At 63.1% G+C, this 24,698-nt stretch overlaps 1 protein-coding gene across 1 annotated transcript in view; it reads right to left on the bottom strand.

Annotated features, from left to right (window-relative positions):
* Nucleotides 1–8,548: 8,548 nt before the first annotated feature.
* Nucleotides 8,549–24,698, bottom strand: part of MYOM2 (myomesin 2) — a 47,704-nt gene continuing 31,554 nt past the window's right edge. Inside the window, exons 16-37 of the mRNA XM_055123643.1 lie at nucleotides 24,196–24,370; nucleotides 23,630–23,751; nucleotides 22,926–23,113; nucleotides 22,626–22,752; nucleotides 21,493–21,671; nucleotides 20,177–20,291; nucleotides 19,918–20,074; nucleotides 19,729–19,835; nucleotides 18,638–18,682; nucleotides 17,908–18,044; nucleotides 15,669–15,813; nucleotides 15,508–15,567; nucleotides 14,491–14,558; nucleotides 13,965–14,078; nucleotides 13,733–13,820; nucleotides 13,265–13,303; nucleotides 12,365–12,470; nucleotides 11,695–11,858; nucleotides 11,511–11,547; nucleotides 10,413–10,435; nucleotides 9,641–9,696; nucleotides 8,549–8,940 (exon numbers count right to left, since the gene is read on the bottom strand). Of these exons, the coding sequence (XP_054979618.1) occupies nucleotides 8,623–8,940; nucleotides 9,641–9,696; nucleotides 10,413–10,435; nucleotides 11,511–11,547; nucleotides 11,695–11,858; nucleotides 12,365–12,470; nucleotides 13,265–13,303; nucleotides 13,733–13,820; nucleotides 13,965–14,078; nucleotides 14,491–14,558; nucleotides 15,508–15,567; nucleotides 15,669–15,813; nucleotides 17,908–18,044; nucleotides 18,638–18,682; nucleotides 19,729–19,835; nucleotides 19,918–20,074; nucleotides 20,177–20,291; nucleotides 21,493–21,671; nucleotides 22,626–22,752; nucleotides 22,926–23,113; nucleotides 23,630–23,751; nucleotides 24,196–24,370 (2,570 nt within the window). The 3' untranslated portion in view covers nucleotides 8,549–8,622. The remainder of the gene's footprint in view (nucleotides 8,941–9,640; nucleotides 9,697–10,412; nucleotides 10,436–11,510; nucleotides 11,548–11,694; nucleotides 11,859–12,364; nucleotides 12,471–13,264; nucleotides 13,304–13,732; nucleotides 13,821–13,964; nucleotides 14,079–14,490; nucleotides 14,559–15,507; nucleotides 15,568–15,668; nucleotides 15,814–17,907; nucleotides 18,045–18,637; nucleotides 18,683–19,728; nucleotides 19,836–19,917; nucleotides 20,075–20,176; nucleotides 20,292–21,492; nucleotides 21,672–22,625; nucleotides 22,753–22,925; nucleotides 23,114–23,629; nucleotides 23,752–24,195; nucleotides 24,371–24,698) is intronic.

Consider the following 24,698-nt stretch of genomic DNA (forward strand, 5'->3'; position numbering starts at 1 on the left):
TCATGTGTACATCTGTGTGCACGCCTTGTGCTGTGCATGCCAATGACAACTGTCATTGCACGATGCTTTTTTTCTTTACAATGAATCTAACTGTTCCATTTGGAAGTATTCCTCACTAAATTCCGAAAGAGCTCCTTTAATTTATCAGCCTACCATTGAATTAGCAAGCCTCAGAGGAGCGGGACTTATTTCCAGGGATGTTTGGGGTTTAAGGACTGAAATCACATAACAGGCATTGAAGAACTTTGCAGCAGCGCCCAATCTGCATGCAAGACCCTGGATGAAAGCACACTCGGGTCTGATTTGGATACAAAGGGGTTCTGAGGGAGAACGGAGGCGGCAGAACACGGAGGTCAGCCCCAGCCGCTTGTGGCAAAGGACTCGGGTCTTGAGATGTGTTTCGGGGCTGCTGTCATTCAAACCCGGTCCTCCCGGCTGCCGCCTCAGCTCGTGGCTTAATCTTTAAATCCTCGTCATTTTGTACCAAAGCCACGGAAATGGCCGTTTGTTAAGCACACACAGCACCAGCCTCGTCCCTCGCGCTAGCCGATCTCTGCGCCAGCTGACCTCCCGGCTGACTGTCCACTGACTGACCACGCAGCTGAAAGGTCACTGAAAGCTAAGGGCACAGGAAGGGCAAGCTAGGCCCAGTCCCTGTGTTGCAAGGACCCCTGAGGCTGGCCCCGGTGCCCGGAACTGGCCAGGCCCGGGCCAGGTGCTGGTACCAGGCTTTTCTAGGGCACACAGCCACGCCAGGCTTCCTCCGTGGGTGACACTGCGTGTCTGTCCGGTACATGGCAGCTCCCTCTGCTCACGCACATGGACCTGTCAAGGGAGCTGCCTCCCGACCACCCTGTGCCACGGAGGACCCACCACCGAGATGCCCACCAGGCGGAGGAGCCGCACCTGGCATGGGAACGTCACACATCCTGGGGGAGCCGGGTTCCGAGGCCCCCGGGCCTCACTTCCGGCTGCTCCTTCTCAGAACCCCAGGTAGGAGAGTAAGGGTCCCTCAGAGGGTCCTGTGCCACATGGAGCAGCCAGGACGCCCCTCTGGCCCTTTGGTAGGACTAAAGCAGAGACCGGGGCCACCCATGGGCCCCCAGAGCACAGACAGGAAGGAGCGGGAGACGAGCAGCCGCTTCCCAAGGGTCCCCGCATTGGGTTTTGGCTTGGCTTGGTGGGACTGAGTGACACCAGCTCAGGGGTCACTCCTGGCGGACCCAGAGGACCATACAGTGTGCTGGGAATCAAGTCCAGCTGATTGCACACAAGGCAAGTGCCCTGCTGCCGTCCCAGCTCCCCACCCCCCAGTCCTGGGCCTGGGGCCAAGCAGGGCTGGGAAAGGGCCCGATGATGCCCGGAGGGCTGGCCCCAGGGCCAGGGACTCTGAGGGACAGGTCTAGGGGTGTCCTGGCTTCACAGAGGCAGCACGAACCACACCTGCTTCTCCTGCTGACGCTGCCAGCTTCGCCTTCTCGAGGGCCAACGCGCCAACGTGCCCCGTTTCCTCTGTTCCGTGTCTCAGACGGGGCAGGCTGAGTGTTGGGGTTTTGTGGTGCAGCAGCACACGGCCCCTGTGCACCCACACGCCATGCCCGGAAATCCCCTGCAGCACACGGCACCCAAGCCCGCTCCCATGGCTGGACACTGGGGAAAGCCTTGCCCTGATGACTGACAGTAAAAGTGCATGATAGCCACCCCGTGGGAACCGTCGGGGACGCCTGGTGCTGCCAAGGAGCGTCACCAGCTTCCTGCTGAGCCCCTCTGAGGAGCCTCCGCACAGCCTCAGGGGTGGAGAGAACAGGGATCACCAACACCGAAAGTAGGGCACGGGCGCCACCTGGTGGCCAGAAGAGCTGCTGCAGAGGCTGGAGCTCGGGTGCAGGCCTGACCCACCACGGTGTCCACACCCTCCCTGAGGCCCAGAGAAGTGGAGCCCATAGGTCTGGTAGTGGTCGTCACCGGAGAGCGGTCAGCTCCTGGACACACTCTGTCTGCGGTGTGGGCTGACATGTCTTGAATGCAGAGCAGAGGGTCACCACTTGGGCTTGGGAAGACAGGCTGAGCTACAGCCATGCCAGCCCTAGCCACATCAGCCACGGCCACGCCGGCCACAGCCATGCCAGCCACGTTTACACTGGCCATGTCCACATCAGCCATGGGCACGCCAGCCACAGTCATGTCAGCCACGTTTATACCAGTCATATTCATATCAGCCACAGCCACACCAGCCACAAGCCTTCTTCATCCCAGTGGTTGCAGGAAAGAACCATGTTCTCAATGTCCCTCAGAGGTGCCCAGACTCTGTGTGTGTGTGTGTGTGTGCGTGCGCGCGCGCGCGTGTGCGTGTGTTCTCGTGCCCCTCCCCTGCCTGGGCTGAGTCTCAGCCCGGCGTGGGACCCTGTCTGAGGCAGGCAGCTTTGCAGTGACCAGCACTGGATGTCTGTAGGGACTGTGGGGACAGTGGCCTGCACCAGGAGGTCCTCCTGCAGCAGAAGGCGCAGTGGCCACTCCCAAAAGGCACTGTGGCCCAAGTCAGCGCGAGGACTCAGGACACAAATGGGTCCCGGAGAGCAGAAGCTGTGTGTGTGGCTCAGGCAGCTGGAGCAGAGCTGGCCCCAGCCAGGCGGGGAAAGATGCTCCATCCCCTCAGTGGGGGTCCTCTGGAGTCCCACAGGTCAGAGGTCACAGGGTCCCCACTGCCTGCAGAAACCCCAGGCTTTAAATAGGTTGTGGAACATCATCAAAGCCAAATGGAAGGTGATCAGGTTTACGACACACATTATAGAACAGCGAACAGTTGGGTTTTACTTCAAAATCCATAGAAGCCTGAAGGCTGGCTCCCCAGACTCAGAGTAAATCCTGGTCCAGTAATGGAGAAGAGAGCATGCCCCACTGGGTAGCAGATCGTTACTCACACATGCACACACATGCACACACTCATACACACACATTCTCACACACATGCACACACAGACTCACACACTCTCACAAACTCATACATATTCACATATTCAGACACACACATTCACATATTCAAACTTATACACACATTCACACACTCATGCACACACACTCACACAAGCATTCACAAACTAATACACACCCACAGACATTCACACTCACACACATTCACACACATTCACACAATCTTACACACTCATACATATGCACACATATGTTCACATTCATGCACTCACATGCATGTTCACATTCACACACTCACACACCCCCCTCCATGCTCACACACCTGCTGTCAGAGAGGAGGAGGCTGGAGCTCATTTCTTATCCTTTCTGGAAACTAGCCCTGGAGGGTCTCACCCGGGAGTTCCTGATTCACCAGTAAAGGTGCAGCCCGCTGTGTCCTGAGCAACAGGTGTGTCAGAGGGTGGGCCCAAGCCCCTCTGCCTGCCTTCCCGTACCCTGACCCTGGCGATGTCCACAGGCTGGGCTGTGGCTGAGAGCAAGAGCGTGGCCGCCTCTTGCTCCTGCAGCAATCAAACCAAGACCCGCACACTCGGGCCTGACGCTCTGCCTTCTGGGACTCTTCTCAGATGCTCAGCAGTTGTGTGCACACACACACATGCACCATGGACACACACATGTCTGCACACACAAGCAAACATAAGCACACATCTCACATGCACTGTGCACATTTGCACATGCATGCGCACATTTGCAGACACACATGTGGCATACTCACACATTCATGCTCACAAACGTGCATGAACTATGCACATTCACATGTGTGCACATTCACACAAGCCTATCACACCTCACATGCACATATGGCACATACGTGCACAAAATGTGTGTATATACTTGCATGCTCAGATATGATAAACACACTTGCACATGCATGCACTCATTCATGCCTGGGCACACATGTACACATATGGTGCTCATAGCATAGGTACATCTGTGCACAGTCACATCACACTGCAGACATACACCAACATTCATGTGTACAGATGCCTACTTGCACACTCCCATGAACATGGTCCCACACATACATACACACTGAGAGGCCAAGACAGTGGCTGGATCCAGGCATTTACCCCCGAGTGCAAGTCCTATGGCTGCAAACTGACCCGGTGAGGTTCTCTGGAGCCACTGACAGGATGGTGCTGAGAGAAACATCACAGTCTAGCCCCACGGACTTGCCACGTAAGGAGGCAAGCCATGCCGCTTGCTCCTCTGCGTGTCAGAAGAGAAGGAGCAGAGTCAAAGCAGTCACTCTGCTGGCCCTTTCCAGCAGAGAGGAAAGTGAGAGGAAAATATTTGGGAGCTGGTGCCTTGCCCAAGATCTTATTTTTCACCAATTTCCTTACTTCAGAGACGGGGCGTGCACACCCCACCCAGAGGGTCAGACACTGCAGCCTGGAGAATATGGGCGGGGGGTAGGGGGGGAGTGAGGCTGCATCCACTCACAAATGCACCTCGAAGCTGACCGCGGCCTGGATGGGCACAGGGCACCGCTCAAGCCCTGCCTTGGGCAGCCGCAGCGCGCGTTAGAGCGTCTGCAACCTAAGCCCGGCTCAGGAGCCTTGGCAACTCACGGTGATTCCCACACCGCCTGCTGTCGGAGAGAAAGGAGCTCTCGTCCTGGCAGCGGTGGAGGACAGGCAGGACTTCCCTGCCTTCCTCCCAGGGGTAGGCTGGGCAGAAACACAGCAGCGATTCCCGATTCCCATTCCCGAGGCTGCCTGCCTGGGAAGTGGGAGGGGTCAGGGGAAGAGGAAAAAGTTGTAAGAATCTCTGTGTGTGTGTGTGTGTGTGTGTGTGTGTGTGTGTGTGTGTGTGTGTGTGTGTGTGAAAGGGGAGGGAGAGGGAGAGAGAGAGGGAGGTGGAGGGAGAGGGGGGGGAGAAAGAGCTGGAGAGAGAGAGAGAGAGGGAGAGAGAGAGAGGTAAAAGGGAAAGGGAAAGAGAGAGGGAGAGAGAGGGAGGGACAGAGGGAGAGGGGAGAGAGGGAGGGACAGAGGGAGAGAGGAGGAGGCGGAGGAGATGGAGGGGGAGACAGAAGGAGAGAGGGAGAGAGAGGGGAGAGGGAGCTAGAGAGAGAGGGAGAGAGAGGTAAAAGGGAAAGGGAGAGAGGGAGAGGGAGAGAGGGAGAGGGGGAGAGGGGGAGAGGGGAGAGGGAGGGACAGAGGGAGAGAGGAGAGAGCCCTGTGTTCTGGGGAGCTGTACGCTGTACACACTGTATGCACCGTGGGTGCTGTGGGTGCCATGTACCGTGTGTACCGTGTGTGCTGCAGGTGCTGTGGGTGACTCTCCATGTCTAGCACAGGCTCAAAGACTGGCCTGTGTCCAACCAGGAGACACAGTCGGGGAACCAGGCTGTTTCTGGGACCCACGGCCTCTTGGTTTTGGCTGGTGATGACCCCTATCCATGTCCAAGCTCTGTGGGCCTTTAGGACGGCTCTGCTGCCCAGAGTCCCACAAGTGCTCTCGCCCCTGGGGGCTCATGGGCCCCAGGTGCTCCGTCCCCCACACCCACCCTCCGCGGTGCTGTCTGGAAGCCACATGTAGGAACTGTGGTCAGGGCCGAGTGTGGAGCCAGTCCCCAAGACAAAGGTGCTCCACGCACATGTGCATGCACACATGCTCACACTCATGTACATGCGCACACATGCCCCTACTCACATGCACACATATGCATACTGCGTGCCCACACATGCACTCACATGTGTACATGCATGCACACACAGATATGCACATCTGCACACATACCATTCATACACACACACACACACACACACACACACGCTTCCCTGATGCCCGTGTGGTTCTGTTGCGATGCTGAGAGCTGTCCTCAGTAGGACCGGGCACTAGGGCGCAGTCTTCACTGGCATGGAGGCACAGCCAGCCCGCAGCCAATGCCCTCTCGAAGCTGCGGGTGCCGCCATGTATGGCTTTCCCACACGGGAAGGCTGAGCCCGGGCCACCTGCAGGGCTGGGGCCGTAAAGCAAGTTGGCTCCTGGCTCCTGGCCCAGACTGGCCCCAGCTGGCCTCTGGGCAGGCCGCCGACCAGCCCTCAGCGCTGTGAGTGCGGCAGAGCTTGAAGAAGCCGTTGCAAACCAGGCCCGGAACCCCGGAGGGTGACGCTGCTCAGCATCAGGCAGACAGGGGCTCGGGGCCTTGCGTCTGCCAGGTAACGAGGGAGGTGTTGTGTCATTTGGGAAATGTGACGACCACGGCTTCTCTCGGCCCCATTCTCTGGTGCCAGCCCGCGGGGCCAATCTCTCTGAGGGGCCTGCCCCACCCCGAGGCAATGACCGGGGTGCAGAGCAGCAGCTGGGGGCGGCATGCCCTGGCTCCGCGGCCCCCTCCCTGGGCTCTGCCTGCCGGCCAGCCTGTGGGGGAAGGGTCGCCGCGCCGGAGCGTCAGAGCACGCCACCGCCTAGTGCGGAGCAGACGAGAAGTGGCGATGAGAAGCGCTAATGAAGATACTTGTTGGTGCACGGTGGGGAAAGGCTCCGTTATCGGAGAATTAAAGCAGACGGTTTCCCGGGCTCGGGAAGCCCCCAGGAGAGAGCCCAGCACACTCGCGGCCGGGCAGCAGAAACATTAAAGGCATCAATTAAGAAAGATTCATTCACCAGCCCTTCCTCCCCTCGCAGGAGCCCCTCCGGCCCGCGCCGCGCCCGGTGCCGGGGTCGGGCACCCGTGGGTCCCTCGGCGTGGACAGCGGCACCCGCATTGCTTTGCCCCGGGCCTGCCTGTCCTCTGGGCTGGGCACTGTGCCTCACGGCTGCAGGAGGGTCCTCCAGAGTATCAGAGGGTCTGCAGGCCCCAGGTGCCCCTTTTTTTTCCTCCCTGACTACTGAGGGCCCCTCCTGAGCCCCGCCCCTGACCCCGCCCCTGGCCCCGCCCCCGGCCCCGCCCCGGCCCCGGCCCTGGCCCCGCCCCCGGCTGCTGCTGATGCTTTGCACACTGCCCGGGAGATGCAGAGCACTGCAGAGATTCTGGGCCGCGGGTCCCTGGGGGGGGCACTAGCCGTGAGCACCAGCGCCGTCACAGGGCACAGAGGCAGCACGTGCCCCCCCCACGCGGTGTGAGGGAGCGGGAAGGAGGGCTGGGACGTGGCAGGAAGTGGCCAGCAGCCGGGCCGCAGGGACCCCTGGCTGTGAGTCTGCGGTTCACAGGATTCGGGGAGACTGTGTCCGCCGTGATGGTGGGGTGCACCGGGCACCAGGAGGGGGACCCCAGTGCCCGCACCTCCTGGGCTCTCCCGTGCCCGGGCCTGGCTGTCCACTCACTGCAGCCACTGACCCCGGCTCCTCTCACTGCCTGGGGTTTAGGGGCGTCCCTGGGCCCCGTCACCAGGGTGCACCCTCTGCCCACAGCTGCCCCTCAAGGTACTCTGGCAGAGCGGGGCGGGTCTGTGGCTTACCCCTGTGCGCGCCTTACCTGCCGGATCAGCGATGCAGCCGGTGGTGGCGTGTGTGGGCCCAGCCTCAGTCCAGCCGTAATCGTGCCCAGGCCAAAGGCGGCGGAGATCTCTGTGTTTTTATACGCTGCCACACTCCAAACCGCCAGCTCCTCACACGGCTCTGTTCTCAATTCCAGCCTCCTCTGGGGCCCTCAGGGCCTGGACACACCTGCAGCTCCTGACCGCCCTCCCCTGTGCTGGGCCACCACCCACTGTCCACCCACAGGGAAAGCACGGCCACACTCTCCACTCTCGGCATCCACTGTCCCCGGGGGGCCGCCAGGACCTCCCCAGATGTGGGACCGTCCAAGTTTCTCAGCCCCAGTGACCTTCAGGTGCCTTCTCGCCTGAACCCTCTGCAGGAACTGAGGCCTCGCCCTCGGCTCAGGCTCCCGCTCCCTGCGGACTGAGGCTGCAGCCTCAGAGAACCAGCTGGGCAGAGGCTCTGCCCGCGCCATCCGGGCAGCACATCAGGCTTTAGCTCAGCGGAGGAGACGGGGGACGGTCCTTCCACCAGCCCGCAGGGGGAGGCTACGAAGCACAGCAGTGCTGCCCTGGCCTGCCTGCCGCTGGCCACCAGCTCTGAGTGCCCCTACGGGGATCCCCTTGTCTCTGTGCCCCCTGGCATCCCCCAGGGCGCTTGGGCGGGCACTGTTGGCTCGGGCTGGAGCCCTGCAGCCGGCCACCAGGGCCTTAGCGGGCACAGGTCCAGGCCTAATTCAGGGGCCTCGTGTCCCCCCCGCGGAAGGGCAGGGACAGGCCTGCTGGACACGACACGGCCGTCGGTGGCCTTCCCTGTCCCTGCACACGGGCACCGCAGGCCGCAAAGCTGCACCCGAGCTGGGGAGGCCACTGCTGTGTCTCGGCCGCTCCCTGTGCTCCAGGCCGGGCAGAGCTGTCCATAACCTGGGCGCGGGGGACGGACGACACCTGGAGGGCAGCAGGGAGGCAGCCACAGCTGACACACCGGAGAGGCTCCCGGAAGGAGAGCCGCTGTGGTGTGGCGGCTGCCCCGGAAGCAGTTCCTCTTCTCCTGGAGGGCCGCAAGCCCCCCTCCCCGAACCCGCCCCACGCTCCCGACCCCCACACACAGCGTGGACATGAGGCCAGGCGGCGCCCCCAACCCTTTTATTCGGCTGCGGCCCAGCAGTGGGCGGGATGGGGGGGACGGGGCGGTGGCTGGGCCTCACTCGGCCGCCCCCGCTGTGGCCGCGGGGATGAGCCGGGGCTTGGCCTGCTGGGGCGGGGCCGCGGCGGGCAGCTTGTCGCCCTGCTGGTACACGCTGACCGTGACGTCGATCTTCTCCCCGCCGTGCTTGTTGCGCACGCTGATGGTGTACTTGCCCGAGTCGTCGGCCGTCACGCCCGAGATGGTCAGGCTCACCAGTTTGCTATGCTCCACCTTCACCGCGAAGTGCTCGCTCAGCTCCAGGTCCTTGTCATTCTTGGCCCACACCACGTCGGGCGGCGGGTCCCCGAACACCGTGCAGGTGAGGTTCAGGGTCTGCGGCCAGGGGCGGGGGTGGGAATGAGCCTGCACCCAGCACACACCTCACTGCACACGGCCCCTCGAAGCTCAGGCCCCACGTGGGGTCAGACACAGCCCCAGCCACACGGGGACATGGAGTCACAGACCCCACTCAGACTGTAGGCCCCTGGGCAGTGAGACGAGGGCCAAGCTCTGACCCTCGGGTGACCAGACGGGCCCTGAGTGCCGCCAGGACACCACAGGTGGGCATCAGGGGCCCCAGCAGGTCAGTGGGGGCTTAGGAAAGTGGTCACTGCAAGCACTGCAAGGTGACATGTCCCTCCAGGACACTGGACAGGGGACTGACCCTCTGGGACACTGGACAGAGGACTGACCCTCTGGGACACTGGACAGGGGACTGACCCTCCAGGACCCTGAACAGGGGACTGACCTTCCCGGACACTGGACAAGGGACTGACCCTCTGGGACACTGGACAGGGGACTGACACTCTGGGGCCCTGGACAGGGGACATAACCCTCCAGGACATGGGATATGGGACTGACCCTCTGGGACCCTGAACAGGGGACTGACCCTCTGGGGCCCTGGAAAGGGGATGTGACCCTCCATGACATCAAACAGGGTAGTGACCCTCCAGAACACTGGACAGGGGACGTGTCAGGACACTCCTGGCCCGGCCCCCCTCCCCGGCCCCCCGCCCCGCCCGGGCCGGCCCACCTTGCCCTCCATGATCGTCACCACATCCGGCAGACCTCCTATCACTTTGCCACGATCTGCAGGACAGAGGACCCGTGAGAAAACCCTCACAGGGGCTCCAGGAGCCCCCACCTACTGAGCCCCGTGTTGGGGAGAACGAGGGGCCACTCTCCCGGGCGGGCACAGAGCTCAGAAGGGTGCCAGGGGCAGGTGGGAAGGAGACCCCGTCTGTGCAAGGGGCAGCTGAGCTGGGCCGTGTGGGCTGCCGGCAGCTGCCCAGACTCGAGCGAGTGTGAGGGCTCAGAGAGGCCCCAGGACATTGCCGGGACCTCTCGGGGCCTTTCTGGCTGGGGACACCCCTGCCAGCACCCTGTCCCGAGGCCTGGCCAGGAGGGCAGCCCCGCCTTCCAGAGCTGGTGTCTCCCTGTGCCCAGGAGGCGGCCCCCTGCCTGGGCCGTCCAGGACCCCAGAATTCAGCCCATCTCCCCGCTCTACCCGCCCCCGTCTGTCTGTCTGTCCCAGGCCCTCCAGCTGAGCCACGCACGCCCCACCCCGTCCCGGGCTCTCAGCCCCCTGCTCGGGACACTCCCCCCCCACACCTGGCTGTGTCCCTCCAGCACACTCTCCTGGCATGGAGGAGGGGGCCAGGGCACACGGCCGGGAGCAGTGTGGGCAGTCGGGAAGGCATGTGAACGGGCTACAGCTTACTGCTTCCCCACAAGGTTCACACCGACAGCCAGAGGCCCCCTCCCCAGCCAGCGCCAGGTGGCCTGAGCCGCCCGCCAGTACTTACTCTTCTCTGCAAAGGCCGCTGTCCTAGGGGTGAGGGAGAGGAGCGTCAGGGGCGATGGCCCGCCTCCCCAGCTCTGCTCAGCCCCCCCCCCAGGGCTCAGGGTGGAGGCCCCCATCTCAGCAGGACCCCGAACCCCGGCCTGCAGGTGACTGATTGTTGGGTTTTGGCTCCATGCCACACCTGGCAGTACTCAGGGGGCCCTCGGGGTGCCAAGGATGGAACTCGCGCTGACCGCGTGTCGGGCAGGTGCCTTAGTGCCTGTACCATCTCCATGGGCCCCTACGTCACTGCAAATCCTGGTTCCCATTTGTCTCACTTTCTGGGCCATCCATCCCACAGGCACACATGCACTGTCCAGGCTGGGCCGGTCCCTGGGAACTGTCCAGAGCCCAGACTTAAAGGTCCCTAAAAATCGCTCTACGAGGGAACACGGCACTAAACATGCCAGAGGCGACCCTCGGTGACATCCTGGTGGGGAGGGCACATGAGGAGCCCAGCTCCAGAACCTTCTGGAAAGGGATCCGGTGCACACAAGCAGACAAGGCAGCTTCTGGAGCTGGAGGATGCACGAGGTCGACCAAGGATGCTGGGAAGAGGGGGCGGGGGGGGTGTCTATGGCCCCCTATGAGGGCACAGCGTAACCTGGGCAGCCCTCAGGGTCACGGGTTCCGGGCCACAGCGACGGGAACCCTGTAAGTAGATTCTAACAGGGGTCTGTGAGGCGCGGGTATGCGGGAACCTGGGGCTTTCCTTTGAATTTGCTGTGACCTGAAATGCTGTGTGGGGTGAGTCTCCTGGGAACACCAGACATGCTCCCTGTGCCCGGCCCCGAGCCGGGCGCAGCTCTGGGCTAAGCCCAGTCTGGCATGAGGAGAGCCCAGCGCCCTCAGGAGCAACCACGCCCACACGGAGCAGGTGTGGCCCCAAGGCTGAAGATTCTACTCGGCCTGCTGCCGTGACTCTGGCCTCAGACACTCGTCAGCTGCTCACTGGGGGCTGCCCTGCCGGCCCTAGGAAAGCGCTTCCTTCTGCACCCACCCCCAGCCCCGGGTGAGCTGTTGTCGCAGACAGCCCCCCACCCAGCCCCCACGGACTCACTTGAGCTGCTGGAATTCCGCCAGGGCATCGTCGAAAGCTGTGGACACAAAAGCCCAGCTCTCACGTTTCTGTGCGTGGGCTCCGCGCAGGCCCGACTCCCCCCCCCCCCCACCCCGTCAGCCCGCCTGGCCAGCAGAGAAGTCACCCAGGGCCGACAACTGCTTCCTGCCCGCAGGGGCCTCACCCTGGCCCGACAGGTCGAGCGAGCGCTGGTGCGCGTCCTGGCCATCGGAGATCTCGAAGGTGTACTTCCCCTTGTCCTTCTCGGTGGGCTCACAGATCTGCAGCCAGGCCATCTGCTCACTGCCGCCCACGCGCATGTGCTCGCCCGACGCGATCTTGGCATCTCTGGGGAAACCGAAGGTGCTGTCAGAGCAGGGTCTGCTCCCACTGGGGCCTGGGAGCACTCCTCTGTGGGCACAGGGAGCACCTCCTCTGCACCTGGGGAGCACTCCTGTGCACTCCTGTGCGAGTGCAGGGAGCACCTCATTTGGGCCTGGGGAGCACCTCACCTGGGGCCTGGGGAGCCCTCCTGTGTGGGCGTGGGGAGCACCTCCTCTGCGCCTGGGGAGCACTATTGTGCGGGCGTGGGGAGCATCTCACATGGGCCTGGGGAGCCCTCCTGTGTGGGCATGGGGAGCACCTCCTCTGGGCGAGGGGAGCACTCCTGTGCAGGCACAGGGAGCACCTCACCTGGGCCTGGGGAGCACTCTTGTGAAGGTGCAGGGAGCATCTCACCTGGGCCTGGGGAGCACTTCTGTGTGGGTGCAGGGAGCACCTCGTCTTGGCATGGGGAGCACGCCATCTAAGCAAAGGAGTATTTCATGTGGGCACAGTCGCACTCTTACACTTACTTGTGATACCAGTTGACCCGCATCTCTTCAGTGAAGTATTTCATCTCACATTGAAGCCGGATTCCTTCCGGGGTGCAGATGAACTTCAGGGGGGAAGCCGACGCTCCTGCAGGAAAGGGGAGCTGAGAGACCAGTGTGCCCCCAACCGTGGCCGTCGGTGGGCATGCTGGCACCTCCCTGGGGGTGGGTTGAGAATGTGCCCTAAAGGTCACTAAAGAAATGCTTCTGAGGGTCCAACCCTGGAGGTCCCTGAACTCGGGACCCTGAAGTCTGGCAGAGGGAGATGTCAGCCCTCAGAGCCGCTGGGAGCACAGTTCTAAACAAACAGGGGCTGGGGGGTCGAGTCGGACGCTGAGCGTGATCACAGCACCCAGCTCCTCCAAGGCCTGACCTGGCACTGGGTAAGGGAATTGCCAGTGCCAAGTCCCCACACATGCACACAGGTGGCCTCTGCCCAGACTCATTCCCCACCCAGGGTTACGCTTGGCTCAACGCTCAAAGGTGGTCTGGGGCGAGGGTAGAGGGCAGAGACTGGCAGGGCGAATACATGGTTCGATGCAAGGCCCCGGGCCCCGGTTAAGGTCTTCTGCTACTGAGAGAGCAAGTGCGCACAGTCCCCCACATTCACTGAGACAGGGCTGAAGGCTGTGGGGGCTGGGCTGCGTCTGAGCCGAGATCCTGGGCCTCCTCAGAGGGTCCCACTAAAAGCAGGAGGGGCAGGCATCGCCCGGCAATGCTGAGTGAGAACTGCACGCCATCCGTGCCGCCCCGCCCCCACACCCTCCCCGCAAGAAAAGGAAAAGAAACCAGAAAGGAAAAAAAAGTGAGGGAACTCAGAACAGACTCGATCCCCAGAGAACCAGCCCGGGAAGGACACGGTGAGCTGAGGCAGGTACTCACCACAGACTTTACTCATTGCCAAGATCATGTCATCATACACTGCAAGGGAAGGGAAGCGTGAGTGACGAGGTGCCACCTCAGCTGCTGGTCAGGCTGCACGTGTTTCCCTGAACACCGAGCCAGGACACTGACAGCACTCACCCTCGAAAGGCTTACCCATGTCATCAACCCTTCCAGACTACCTGCTTTAAATCACTCCAGAACAAGGAGCAAGGACGTTTTCCCCAACATAAACCCCAGCGTGGCCGAAAGAGACGCTTCCTCGTGGGTGCAGTGACCACACAGGCACTGAGGTGACATTTGGTAGCCAGCAGCGTCACAGCAGGCTTTGGCAAACCACTGAACAGCCGTGATGTGGCGGGTGCCCAGCTCGACTCGGGCCCTTGTCTCTTCAGGAGAGGCCGCAGGTCGGCAGCTTGTCCCGCTGACCCGGGCCACTGCGGCAGGAGCGAGAAGGGGCCACTTTACCTTTTCCTGCAATCTCCAGGCTGGTGTCGTCCTGACCTCGGTCATCCTTCAAGGTCGCCTTGTACTCCCCATGGTCCTTCTTCGACAGCTACAGAAAGCACCGATGCCGGGTCGGGCGGGGTGGTCCTTGGGTCGGGGGGGCGGGCCCTGAGGCCCGAGTCTCCGTGCAGGGCGGGGTCTTGGGTTCAGGTCCCCGTGCAAGCTTCACGCCTTGGGGAGCACCTGCCCTTACCTTGGGGATGAGCAGCTCACACAGCCCCTTCTCCAGGTCGGGCTGCTTCCCCGCCTCGTACAGAACGTCATCCTTTAGCCACTTGAAGACGGTCTCTCTCTTCGTGTTGGCGACCTGCAGGGCGGGACGTCTTTGTCCAGCCTGGGCACCCTCTCGTCCCCCCTACACCGGGAGCTCCCGGTGCAGCCCAAAGAAGCCTGCACTGTCCGTGTCCTCAGGCCCAGCGGGAGCTGCGGGCCAGTGCCAGCCTCGGAAACGCGCAGACCCACCACCGCGCTGGGGAGCTACACGCCCACTCTTCCCCATTGCCACCGCTGCATGGGGGGCGTGCGGGTAACGGCGCCAACAGGAATGCCAGATTGAAGGAGGGGACGGGACGACTCCACCCCCCACCCCCGTGACCACACGGAGAACACGCCCTGGTTTCCCCGGGCCCGGCTGGGCTCCGGCCCCTGCATCTGTCCTGCGTCTCTGCCAGGAGGCTGGGGGTGCTCAGGTCTGACCCCCGCCGCCGCCCCCTGCTCACCTTGCAGAACAGGCGGACCTCGCACTCCGCAGTGACCTCCCAGCGCAGATACTCAGCAAAATGGGGGCCTGGGGGGACAGACGCAGGGGTCAAGCGCAGGAAGCCCCCTCGGGCAGAACCAAAGCCACTGCCCAGGCCCCTTTCAGGCGCGAGAGGTCGATCCTCGGCTGGGACCCGGGTGGTCTGTCCCCTCCAGACAGCGAGTGTCGGGTTGGAAGGAAGGACACACGGCAGAGGCAGCTCCTCCGCGTCCTGGGCTGGTGGTGGTGTCAGGGGGGACACCACGGACGGTGCGGTGCGCCCACGGAGACTCACGAGGTGATCACGGCTCACAAAGCCAAACCCTCGCGCCACGAGAGTTAGCAGCACAGAAAGTAATTCCTAGATAAACCCTGGGGTCTGCGTGCAAGCAAAGCTCCCAGGTCACGCGTCTCCTCTGGGGTCTGCGTCCAGACCAGGCTCCTGGTCATGGGTCTCCTCTGCAGGGGGCCGGGGGGCACTGTGCCTCCAGCACTGCCCCGGGCTGAGTGGGCCAGGTCCCTCGCCTTGGATTCAGGGGGCCCAGCCCACAGTCGCTGCCCCCCGCTCTCCTGTGCAGGGCTCGCTGCTTGCTGTGGGGTCTCCAGTGCACTCACGGGGCACGTGTCCCTGACTCTCTGGGTGACCTCGCCATCCCCGCCCTGAGCCAGTATGTCCCGTATGAGCCAGGACAGCCCTATCTTGAGACCAAAAGGCAGCAAGCCCAGAACGGGGTGGGAGGGTGGGGTCGGGGGGTGCAGGCAGGAGGAAGCGGCCCCCCAAGAGGGGCGAGGGGCACAGCCTGGCCCAGGGGCGGGCGCTCAGGCCCTCAGAGCCCCCCAGGCTGGGGCTGCCCCTTGTCCCAGACACGGGAGTAGGGGCAGGGTAGGGGCGAGGAAAGCGGGTGCCGGGTGTCGGGAGACCAGTGGGTGCCCGAGCAGGAGGCAGCCCAGACGGGAGGGGGGGGAGACCCTGAGGCCCAGGAGAGACGCCGCCCACCTTGTTTCCTGAGGAACTCCTTCCGCTGCTGCTCGGCCTCTGCCAGGACCGTCTTGAATGCTGGGAGACGGGAGAGCGTGAGCCGGAGGGACCCAGCCCGGCCCGCGGTGGGGGCGGCGGGGACCCTCCTCTGCCCCGCTGGCCGCCCCGCCCGCACTCACCATCGCCGATGAGCACCAGGGAGGACTGCGTCTTGGCCTTGCCGTCCTGCAGCTGCACCGTGTAGGTGCCCTCGTTCTCGATGGTGAAGCGGTCCATGACCATCTCGATGACACCCGTGGACTTGTCACACTTGATCCTGTGGGTCTGGCCAGGGGGAGAGCATGGCGCTGGAAACACCTCCGCCCTAGCACACGCACGGCTCTCCCCCGCCCTCCCTCTCTCCCCTCTCCCTCTCTTCCTTCTCCCACCCTCTCCCCCCTCCCACCCTCTCTCCCACCCTCTCTTCCTCCCTCTCTTTCGCCCTCCCTCTCTCCCCTCCCTCCCTCCCTCCCTCTCTCCTTCCTCTCTCCCTCCCTTCCTCTCTCTCTCCCTTCCTCCCTCTCTCCCCTCTCCCTCTCTCCCTTCTCCCTCCCTCTCTCCCCTCTCCCTCCCTCTCTCCCCTCTCCCTCCCTCTCTCCCACCCTCTGTTCCTCCCTCTCCCGTCCTCTCTCCTTCCCTCTCCCTCCCTCTCTTCCCTCTCCCTCCCTCTCTCCCACCCTCTCTTCCTCCCTCTCTCCCGTCCTCTCTCCTTCCCTCTCCCTCCCTCTCTTCCCTCTCCCTCCCTCTCTCCCACCCTCTCTTCCTCCCTCTCTCCCGTCCTCTCTCCTTCCCTCTCCCTCCCTCTCTCCTCTCTCTCCCCTCCCTCCCTCTCTCCCCTCCCTCTCTCTCCCCTCTCCCTCCATCTCTCCCCTCTCCCTCTCTCCCCTCTCCCTCTCTCCCCTCTCCCTCCCTCTCTCCCTTCCCCCTCCATCTCTCCCTTCTCCCTCCCTCTATCCCCTCTCCCGCCCTCTCTCTTCTCTCCCTCTCCTCTCCCTCCCTTTCCACTCACCCTCATTCCTCTCTCCCTCTGTCCCTCATTCCTCTCTCCCTCTCTCCCTCTCCCTTCCTCTCCTCCCTCTCCTCCTCTCCATCTCCTTCCCTCTCTCCCTCTCCGCTGACTCCAGCTAACCAGATCCATACAGAGCAGGCTGGACCATCCACCTTCAGTGGGGCACTGTCCCAGGGCCCTCAGGACAGGGCTGAGCTGTGGGAGCCCCGTGTCCACGCACACCGCGTGTCCACTCACTGCTGCAGTTCTCAGACGTGTACTTGCCCTGGGCAGCCCCGCCAGGCCAGGGTACAGCGCTGCCGTCCCCCAGACCAGCAGTGACCAGGCTCTGCCCAGTGCTATGGTGAGGAGGCTCACAAGTGTGGCCCCAGGGGCCAGGCCTGGCCTCAGGACCTGCAGGAGCGGCCCCACCCCTCCCTCATGTTCTCCTTCCTGATGTGCAGGAGACACAGGCACCCACGTGTCCCCCTTGTTCTCCTATGCCAGGACCCTCCACCCAGCAGGGCCGGCCCCTCCCTGACCGTTAGCCCAAGGAGGACCCAGAACTACCAGAGGCCCCTACTCTGGGCTCCCTGCTGCCCTGTCCCCTTTGAAGCACCGCACAGAGGCCCCGTCCACCCTCAGACCACACCAGGGCCCGTGTCCACCCACAGACCCACGGCCCCCAGCCCTGCGTCCACCCACACACCGTGTCCACCCACAGACCCGCACACTGGGCGCCGTGTCCACCCACACACCGTGTCCACTACAGACCTGCAGCCCCAGCCACAGAACTCTCGGGTCAGGAAGGGCAGAGTGTGCACAAGACAGGCTCTGTGGTCACTGCCAGAGTCCCCGAGGTGGCAGCCTCAATGGCGAGGGCCAAGGGGCTTCAGGACTGTCCCCCAGGGGCCTTCTGAGAGTCAGGCAGAGACAAAGGTCAGCAGAAACCCCCGTGCCACCCAGAACAGGCGCCTGAGCTGGAGGGCCTCAGGGAAGCCCAGCTTCATATCTATGCTTGTTTGTGTACATGTGCACATGTATGTACACATGTGTTCCTGTGTTTCTGCATTCATGTTATTTATGTCTAGGCGTTGTGTATGTAAGCACATGTTTAATACTTGTACATGCCTGCATGTGTGTGTTGTGTGTACATGTGTGCACATGTGTGCATCATGTAGTATATGTGCATGTGTGCATATCTGTATGTGTGCATATCTGCATGCATGTGTGTTATATGTGCACATGCGTGTGCTCATGTGTGACACCATCGCTGCCTGCCCGTGGGGTGACCTCCCCTGCAGCCAGTCTGCAGCAGCATCTGCTGTCTCACACCCACCTGACCACGTGCCTTCCCCCCAGGACAAATCCAGAACCCCCACAGGGCTCACCGGGCTGTCCGACACCTCCCGGTCATTGATGACGAAGCGGAAGGTGGAGTCGGGGGACAGGTGCTCCGCCTGCAGCCAGAAGCGGACCTGGCCCTGGTCGAAGAGCTCATAGGCCAGCTCGGACTTCAGGGGGATGGCTGCGGGGACGGGGACAGTGAGGGCTCAGGGGACCCACCGCAGGGCATTGCCCGGGGGGACAGTGAGGGGCTCAGGGACCCAACAGCAGGAGGTCCCTGAGGGGAAGCAGATGGCACAGGGAAACTGATCTGAGGGGTCCCTGGGGAGGAGAGACTGAGTCAGGGACACTGAGATCCCTGGGGGAGGGGGAGACGGTCGTCTCTGTGCTGGGGCCGAGGGAAGCTGTGCTGAGAACCAGGGTCCAGCCTGTTTACTGGGAGCTGCCACAGGGCAGGTGGGCAGAGCCAGGCCCTCAGCAGGGAGGGATTCCCGACCCCGACAGGCACCTGCTGACAGCAGCTGCACCCGTCAGCCTCCCTCATGGCTGTCCCAGAGGGACCTTACAGGCTAGTCCCCGTCCCAAAGGAGCCCATGAGAGACCCCAAACACAGACAGCCCCTCACTCCAGGCCCCTACCTAGGGCCCCCTGCACCCCGAGTCTGTGCCCAGGGGGTCTCCCTCCCCCGCCGGGCACCCGGGGCCCCCCAGCACCCATCACCCACACCCAGGGGGTCTCCCTCCCCGGCTGGGCACCCGGGGCCCCCTCACTCACTGGGATTCTTTATCTCGTTGCTCAGGGCCATCAGACGTTCCAGCTCTGAAACCAAGAAAAACTGAGTGGCCATCCAGGGTTTGCAACCCCACAGAGATGTGCCGCCCGGCCCGGCCCCAGGAGAGCTGCCCAGGCTTTGCCCTCGGTGCCCCCACCTCCAGGGGCTGTGCACGTCAGTGAGGGACTCGGTTGGCCCCTGGACAGGAGGCCCCTGGGGCTCAGCCTGCTCCTTCTCGCAGTGCTCCTGCATAAACACAGGCTGGCCCTGACGGGGGCTGGGACCACTCAGGCCTGAGGCCCCTGCCCGGGAGCCTGGAAGAAACCAGCTTGTCCTGGGCACCAGCTCTGCAGAACCTCGTCCCCTCGGACCTTCCGGGGCTGCACGCTGACTGCACCTGCTCTCCCGCTCCCCCGCTCGCCCTGTCTCTCAGTCTCTCTGTCTCTCCACTCACCCTGTCTCTCTGTCTCTCCCACTCGCCCTGTCTCTCAGTCTCTCTGTCTCTCCACTCACCCTGTCTCTCTGTCTCTCCCACTCGCCCTGTCTCTCAGTCTCTCTGTCTCTCCACTCACCCTGTCTCTCTGTCTCTCCACTCACCCTGTCTCTCTGTCTCTCCCACTCGCCCTGTCTCTCTGTCTCTCCCACTCACCCTCTGTCTCTCAGTCTCTCTGTCTCTCCTGCTCGCCCTGTCTCTCAGTCTCTCCCACTCACCCTGTCTCTCAGTCTGTCTCTCCCACTCGCCCTCTGTCTCTCAGTCTCTCTGTCTCTCCCACTCGCCCTCTGTCTCTCAGTCTCTGTCTCTCCCTCCCACTCGCCCTTTGTGTCCCAGTCGCTGTCTCTCCGTCTCTCCATCACTGTCTCTGTCTCCCTCAGTCTCCGTATTTCTCTATCTCTGTCTCCGGCAGGAAGGAGTGGCTGTCCCTCTGTCCGTGCTGCGCCAGGTTCTGTCCCAGCAGGCTCAGAGATGCACGGGGCTGGGCCGTGAGCTCCCTGTGGTGAGCGTCTGTGCTCAGGCCGGTCCGAGCCTCTCCCAGCCCCGCCCCAGCTCTGCTCGAACCCCAGAGCCCTGGCGCTGAGCCTGGCGCCCACCTACCCGCCTCATCCAGGACGAAGCTAGACGACACGCCGTCCGTGTCGCTCACGGACACCGAGTAGGTGCCCAGGTCCGCTTTGTCTGGAGTCTGGAGGTACAGCTTGGAGCTGAAAGGCAGCAACAGGCGGAAGGTTGTGTGGGTGGGCGAGGACGCGCTCTCGGGTGGCCGTGCCCACCCCGGGGACTTACTGGTCTCCCAGGGTCTCCACCCGGAAGCGGGGGTCATCAGGGAGCTCCTCGTAGGACTTGCACCAGGTAAACTGAGAGGCGTCGGTTATCTCTGGGCATTCAAAGGCCAGGTAGATGTTGCCCTCCTCGTCCACGCCCGCAGTGACCTCCTTGGTGCCTGCGGGGAAGGCAGAAGCTGAGCCACGTAGGTACGAGGAGCTGTGGAGTGCGCGGCTGCCTGCCCTCGGAAGCCCCGGACACGCAGCTCCGTGCAGCCCACCTGGCCTGGCCTCCACCAGCACCGGCTCCGAGGGGTCCGACGGCTTCCCCTCCCCACTGGCGTTCACGGCCCGCACCCGGAAGACGTAGGTCTTGCCCTGGAGGAGGTCGCAGGCCTGAAAGACAGAGGAGACCCGCGTGTGAGCGGCTGTGCGTGGGGCAGGGAAGGTAGTTAGTGCTACTTGCAAGGCACACCCGCATCCTCCCAGAACCCTGGGCTCTGAGCGGCGGTCACGAGAGCAGCAGAGGAGGAGCTGGCACGCAACAGCTGAGGTGCAGGCTACGCACGCAGGAGGCCCGAGTCCAACCCCGGTACTGTGCAGGGCTGCAGAGCCCCACTGGGAGCACAGAGCTGGGAGTGGCCCCCAAGCACAGAGCCAGGAAGAGGCCAAACTGCCAGGTGTGGCCCCAAAGCAGGAGGGAGAGTGACTTAGAGGTATCCCAGCCTCGCCCTCATTTGTGCACGGCACCTGTGTCGTGAGTGGCTATGTGCACATGCCATATGAACACATACACATGTGCACATATGCTTGTTCACATGAGTGATGTGTACATATGACTTGTGTTTGTACCCGTGTGTTGTGGGTGCCTGTGTGTGCTGGGCATGTGGGAGCGATTCCCTGAGCCGTCACATGAATTCAGGAAACACAAGCTGGAGAGAAAGAACAAAGCCCACCCCATGGGGAATCGCTCAGCTAGGAAGGGTGAGCTGCACCGCGCACTCTACCCCAGACCCCAGACAGGCCCTGTCACTTCCTCCAGGCCTGTTCCTGCAGAAACTTGGTACCACTGCTCTGCAAACTCTCTCAGGTAAGGGCCCTGAGATCTCTGTGAGGGCGCTGATATCTGTCAGGTGTGGCCTGAGATCTCTGTCAGGTGAGGGTCCTAAGATCTGTCACGTGGAGGCCCTGATATCTAAGCTGTAGTCTAAGATCTCTCTCTCTCTCTCCCTCTCTCTCTCTGAGGACCCTGTGTTCTCTGTGAGGTAAGAGCCCTGAGATCTCTGTCAGGTGAGGGCCCTGAGATCTGTCAGGTAAGGTTCTGAGATCTCTCTCTCTCTCAGATGAGGGCCCTGAGATCTCTGTCAGCTGTGGTCTGAAATCTCTGTGAGGGCCCTGGGATCTCTGTCAGGTGAGACCCTGAGATGTGTCAGGTGAGGATCTGAGATCTCTGTCAGGTAAAGCCTGAGATCTCTCTGTGAGGGCCCTCAGACCCCTGTCACATGTGGGCCTGAGATGCTCCCTGAAAGTGGCTCTCGTCTGGAACCCTAAAACTGGGCTCTGGTCTGCACAGGGCAGGAGGGCGAAGACAGCCCACCTTCAGATAACGATTGGCAGTCGGCTTCTCATTCGCAGTCAACCACTCCCCAGCCGCCTCCTCCTTGAAGTCCACGAAATAGCCAGAGATGGGGCTGCTGCCGGCGTACACGGGCGCCTTCCAGAGCAGGACCAGGGAGTTGTCCCTGACCTCACAGAAGGTCAGGTCAAAGGCAGGACCTGGGAAACAAAACTCAGGGTCATGCCCGCACCCCAAGGACATGAGTGTGGGCTAGGGTCAAGGTTATGTGGTCACTCTCAGGACTCTGAGCATTCCCAGCCTGGGGGACTCAGACACTCGGTGTGAGGAGGTGGACGGCATGTTTCAGGCCCACCCGAGTGGCCCCTCCAGAGAGAGCTGAGCCCTCTAGTCCCCCACTCCACTTGGGGGGCAATACAGCAAGCGGAGAGGCCAGCAGGGCCAGCTTGGGGACAAACCACAGGCACTGTCCAGGGTAAGCCTGGACATGCGGCTGTGTGAGGGCCTGAGGCACAGGCACTAGCCCCAAGAGGCAGGTGTCAGAGCTCGTCCAGTCAGGAGGTGGCGATGCAGGCCAGGGTGGCCACAGCACAGCGCCCGCCCATTAGCCCCAGGTCCTGGGAGACCCTCATGTGCCCAGCTGGGCCTGTGTCTCCTGCTCAGGAAGGTCCTGAGTCGGGCTGTGCTCTGAGGAAGAGGCCACCTTCCGCCAGGCCTGGGTCCCGTCCCCAGTGCCACAGAGCTGGGCTCTTACGCTCTGCAGTTTGCTGTTTCTGTTTTGCCAGCTCTGAAGCCACCACCCTCTGCACGCGGTCCTGATGACCCCGGCTGACCCACTGGGTAGCAGACAGGCCATGCCCCGAGACCCTCGCCCTCAGGCCTCTTGGCGCATGCCCAGACATCACAGACAGAGTGGACCCTCCCGCGAGGCCTGAGTCTGACACGGGCCAGGGTCCTGCACACTGTGCGCCTCAGCAGCTGTGGGCAGAGCCGCTGCCAGCACCCGGGCCGTGGCAGTCAGCGCCAGCATCACCACCATCTGTGCGGTGTGGACACAGCAGACCCCAGCGGCGTTGGGGACTCCCTCCCAGTGCAGCGCAACCATCCCTGGTGCAAGGACACCCGTGGGCGGGTCTCCCTGCCCGTTCACTCACCAGGCTCGGGTGCTGTCCAGGCCTCACACAGGAAGAGCTCGCTGGGCTCCGACGGCTGCCCGATGCCCGCCAGGTTGCTGGCAGCGATCTTGAACTCGTATGCAGAGCCTTCCATCAAATTCTCCACCTGCCCAGGTGGACACAGGCACGAGGTGAGTTAAGGTGGCACCTCCACCCCTCTCTCTCTCCCCACACGGGACAGGCAGGGAAGCTGAGGCACGCGGAGCCCAGGGCGGGCGAGAGGCTCCTGCCCACTCATGGCAATCGCCAGCCCAGAGGCGGTGGGGAGATGCCACCCACCGTGAAGAGCCGCTCTTTGACGGGTGACGAGTTGACCTCGTGCCAGCGGGCGTGTCCAGCCTCGCGGGCGTCCAGGTAGTAGCCCAGGATGGCCGCCCCTCCGCTGAACCTGGGCACCTTCCAGCCCAGCGTCATGGAGTGACCGTCACAGTTCAGCAGCGTGATGCCATAGGGCGGAGACGGGACGGCTGCAGGGACCCGTGGTGACCTGTGCTCAGCGCCGGGGCCTGGTCACCAGGCAGCCGCAGTCCCAGGTCCTGGCCTGGCCCCACCATCCAGCCCGCTTTGCCCCTCCCTCTCAAGAGCCATGTGAGAGCGTGAGGCTCTCCGAGGCCCAGTGTTTCCTTCCATGAATGCTGCTTCCAGGGAAGCTTCCAGAAGGAGCCTTATCTGAGCCCCAGTAACCCCCCTCCGGGGTCAGGGAGAGGACCTCACGGCCCCAACAGTCAGGAAACTCAGATTAACTGGGGGAGTAGCATCCGGGCCTAAGGCCACAGGGCAGAGCCAGCAAAGGGGACTGGCTGGCGACACTCGCTGGGGGCGGGGAGAGAATGATGTCATCGAGGCATGGGGCTGATGTCACTGGGTGGGGCTGACGTCAATCGCTGAGGGTGGGGCGGGAATGACGTCACTGGGGGCGGGGCTGGCCCCACTAGCTGAGGGGCGGGGCTGCCGTCACTCGTGGGGGCGGTGACGTTACTCACTGAGGGCAGCCTGCACCTTGATGACATCAGACTCCTGGGAGTTCTCGCTGGCGCCCACCGCGTTCACGGCCTTCACTCGGAAGCTGTACTGCTCCCCGCTGGTCAGGCCATGCACCACGAACCTGTGGGCAGCGAGCCGGCTCAGTCCTGCCGGCCGCAGGGGCCACCTGTTCCCTCCGCTGCACCCAGGCCAGGCCCACTGCACAAAACTGGGTCATTCCCAGCGAGATAGACGCAGACTGGGGTGCAGGACACGGCCCCTCCACGCTCGCTGTGCGTCACAGTTCGTCCCCCGAGGGTGTGTGCCCGCTCTCTCACTGCGGGGGGTTGGGCCAGGCCTGCTTCCTGCAAAGCCTGGTTTCCGCCTGGGCCTTGGCAGGCCCAGGGCTCACTCATGTGGCTGCTGTCACAGGCCCACCTGTGCTGCCCACCCACCCGCACAGGCTCCGTGCTGGGCCTTCCCAAGGCCCCCATGCCCTCTCCCACTCTGTTCGGGCAGGGCTGCGGGGATGCCCACAGAGTGGGTGCCCAGCCAGGAAGCAGGAGGAAGCGGGGTGGGCAGGCACCTGTTGTAGCCGATGGGCTTGTGATTGCAGGGCTCCCAGCGGTTGCTGCCCGCCACACAGCTCTCCACGTAGTAGCCCAGCAGCTCCTCCTCCTGCCGCGGCCGGTCCCACTGCACCACCACCGACGTCTTGGTGTTCCTCGAGGCCAGCACCCGGCCAGGTGCCGAAGGAACCGCTGCCGGGGGGACATGGCAGCTGGAGGTGGGCCCAGCCCAGCCCCACGGGAAGGCCACCCGCCTCGGGGGTGGGGCGTAGGCAAGAGACAAGCCAGGACGGAGGCCTGTCAGCCTCACAGAGTCAATCAGGCACCAGGACAGGGAGTGACCTGCACAGATGCCACGGCCACAGGGCCGGGCCCTGCCATTACAGCCACGAGGCAGGGTCCTGCCAATAAGGCCATGGGGCAGGGTCCCGCCGATAGGGCTACAGTGCTTGTCCTGCCGTTCCCAGTTCGCTGATTCCAAGAGGAAGCACAGAGCCCGATTCAGGACGGAGTTTAGTCA

The sequence above is a fragment of the Sorex araneus genome, chromosome 1, assembly GCF_027595985.1.
Source record: "Sorex araneus isolate mSorAra2 chromosome 1, mSorAra2.pri, whole genome shotgun sequence".
Lineage (NCBI taxonomy): Eukaryota > Metazoa > Chordata > Mammalia > Eulipotyphla > Soricidae > Sorex > Sorex araneus.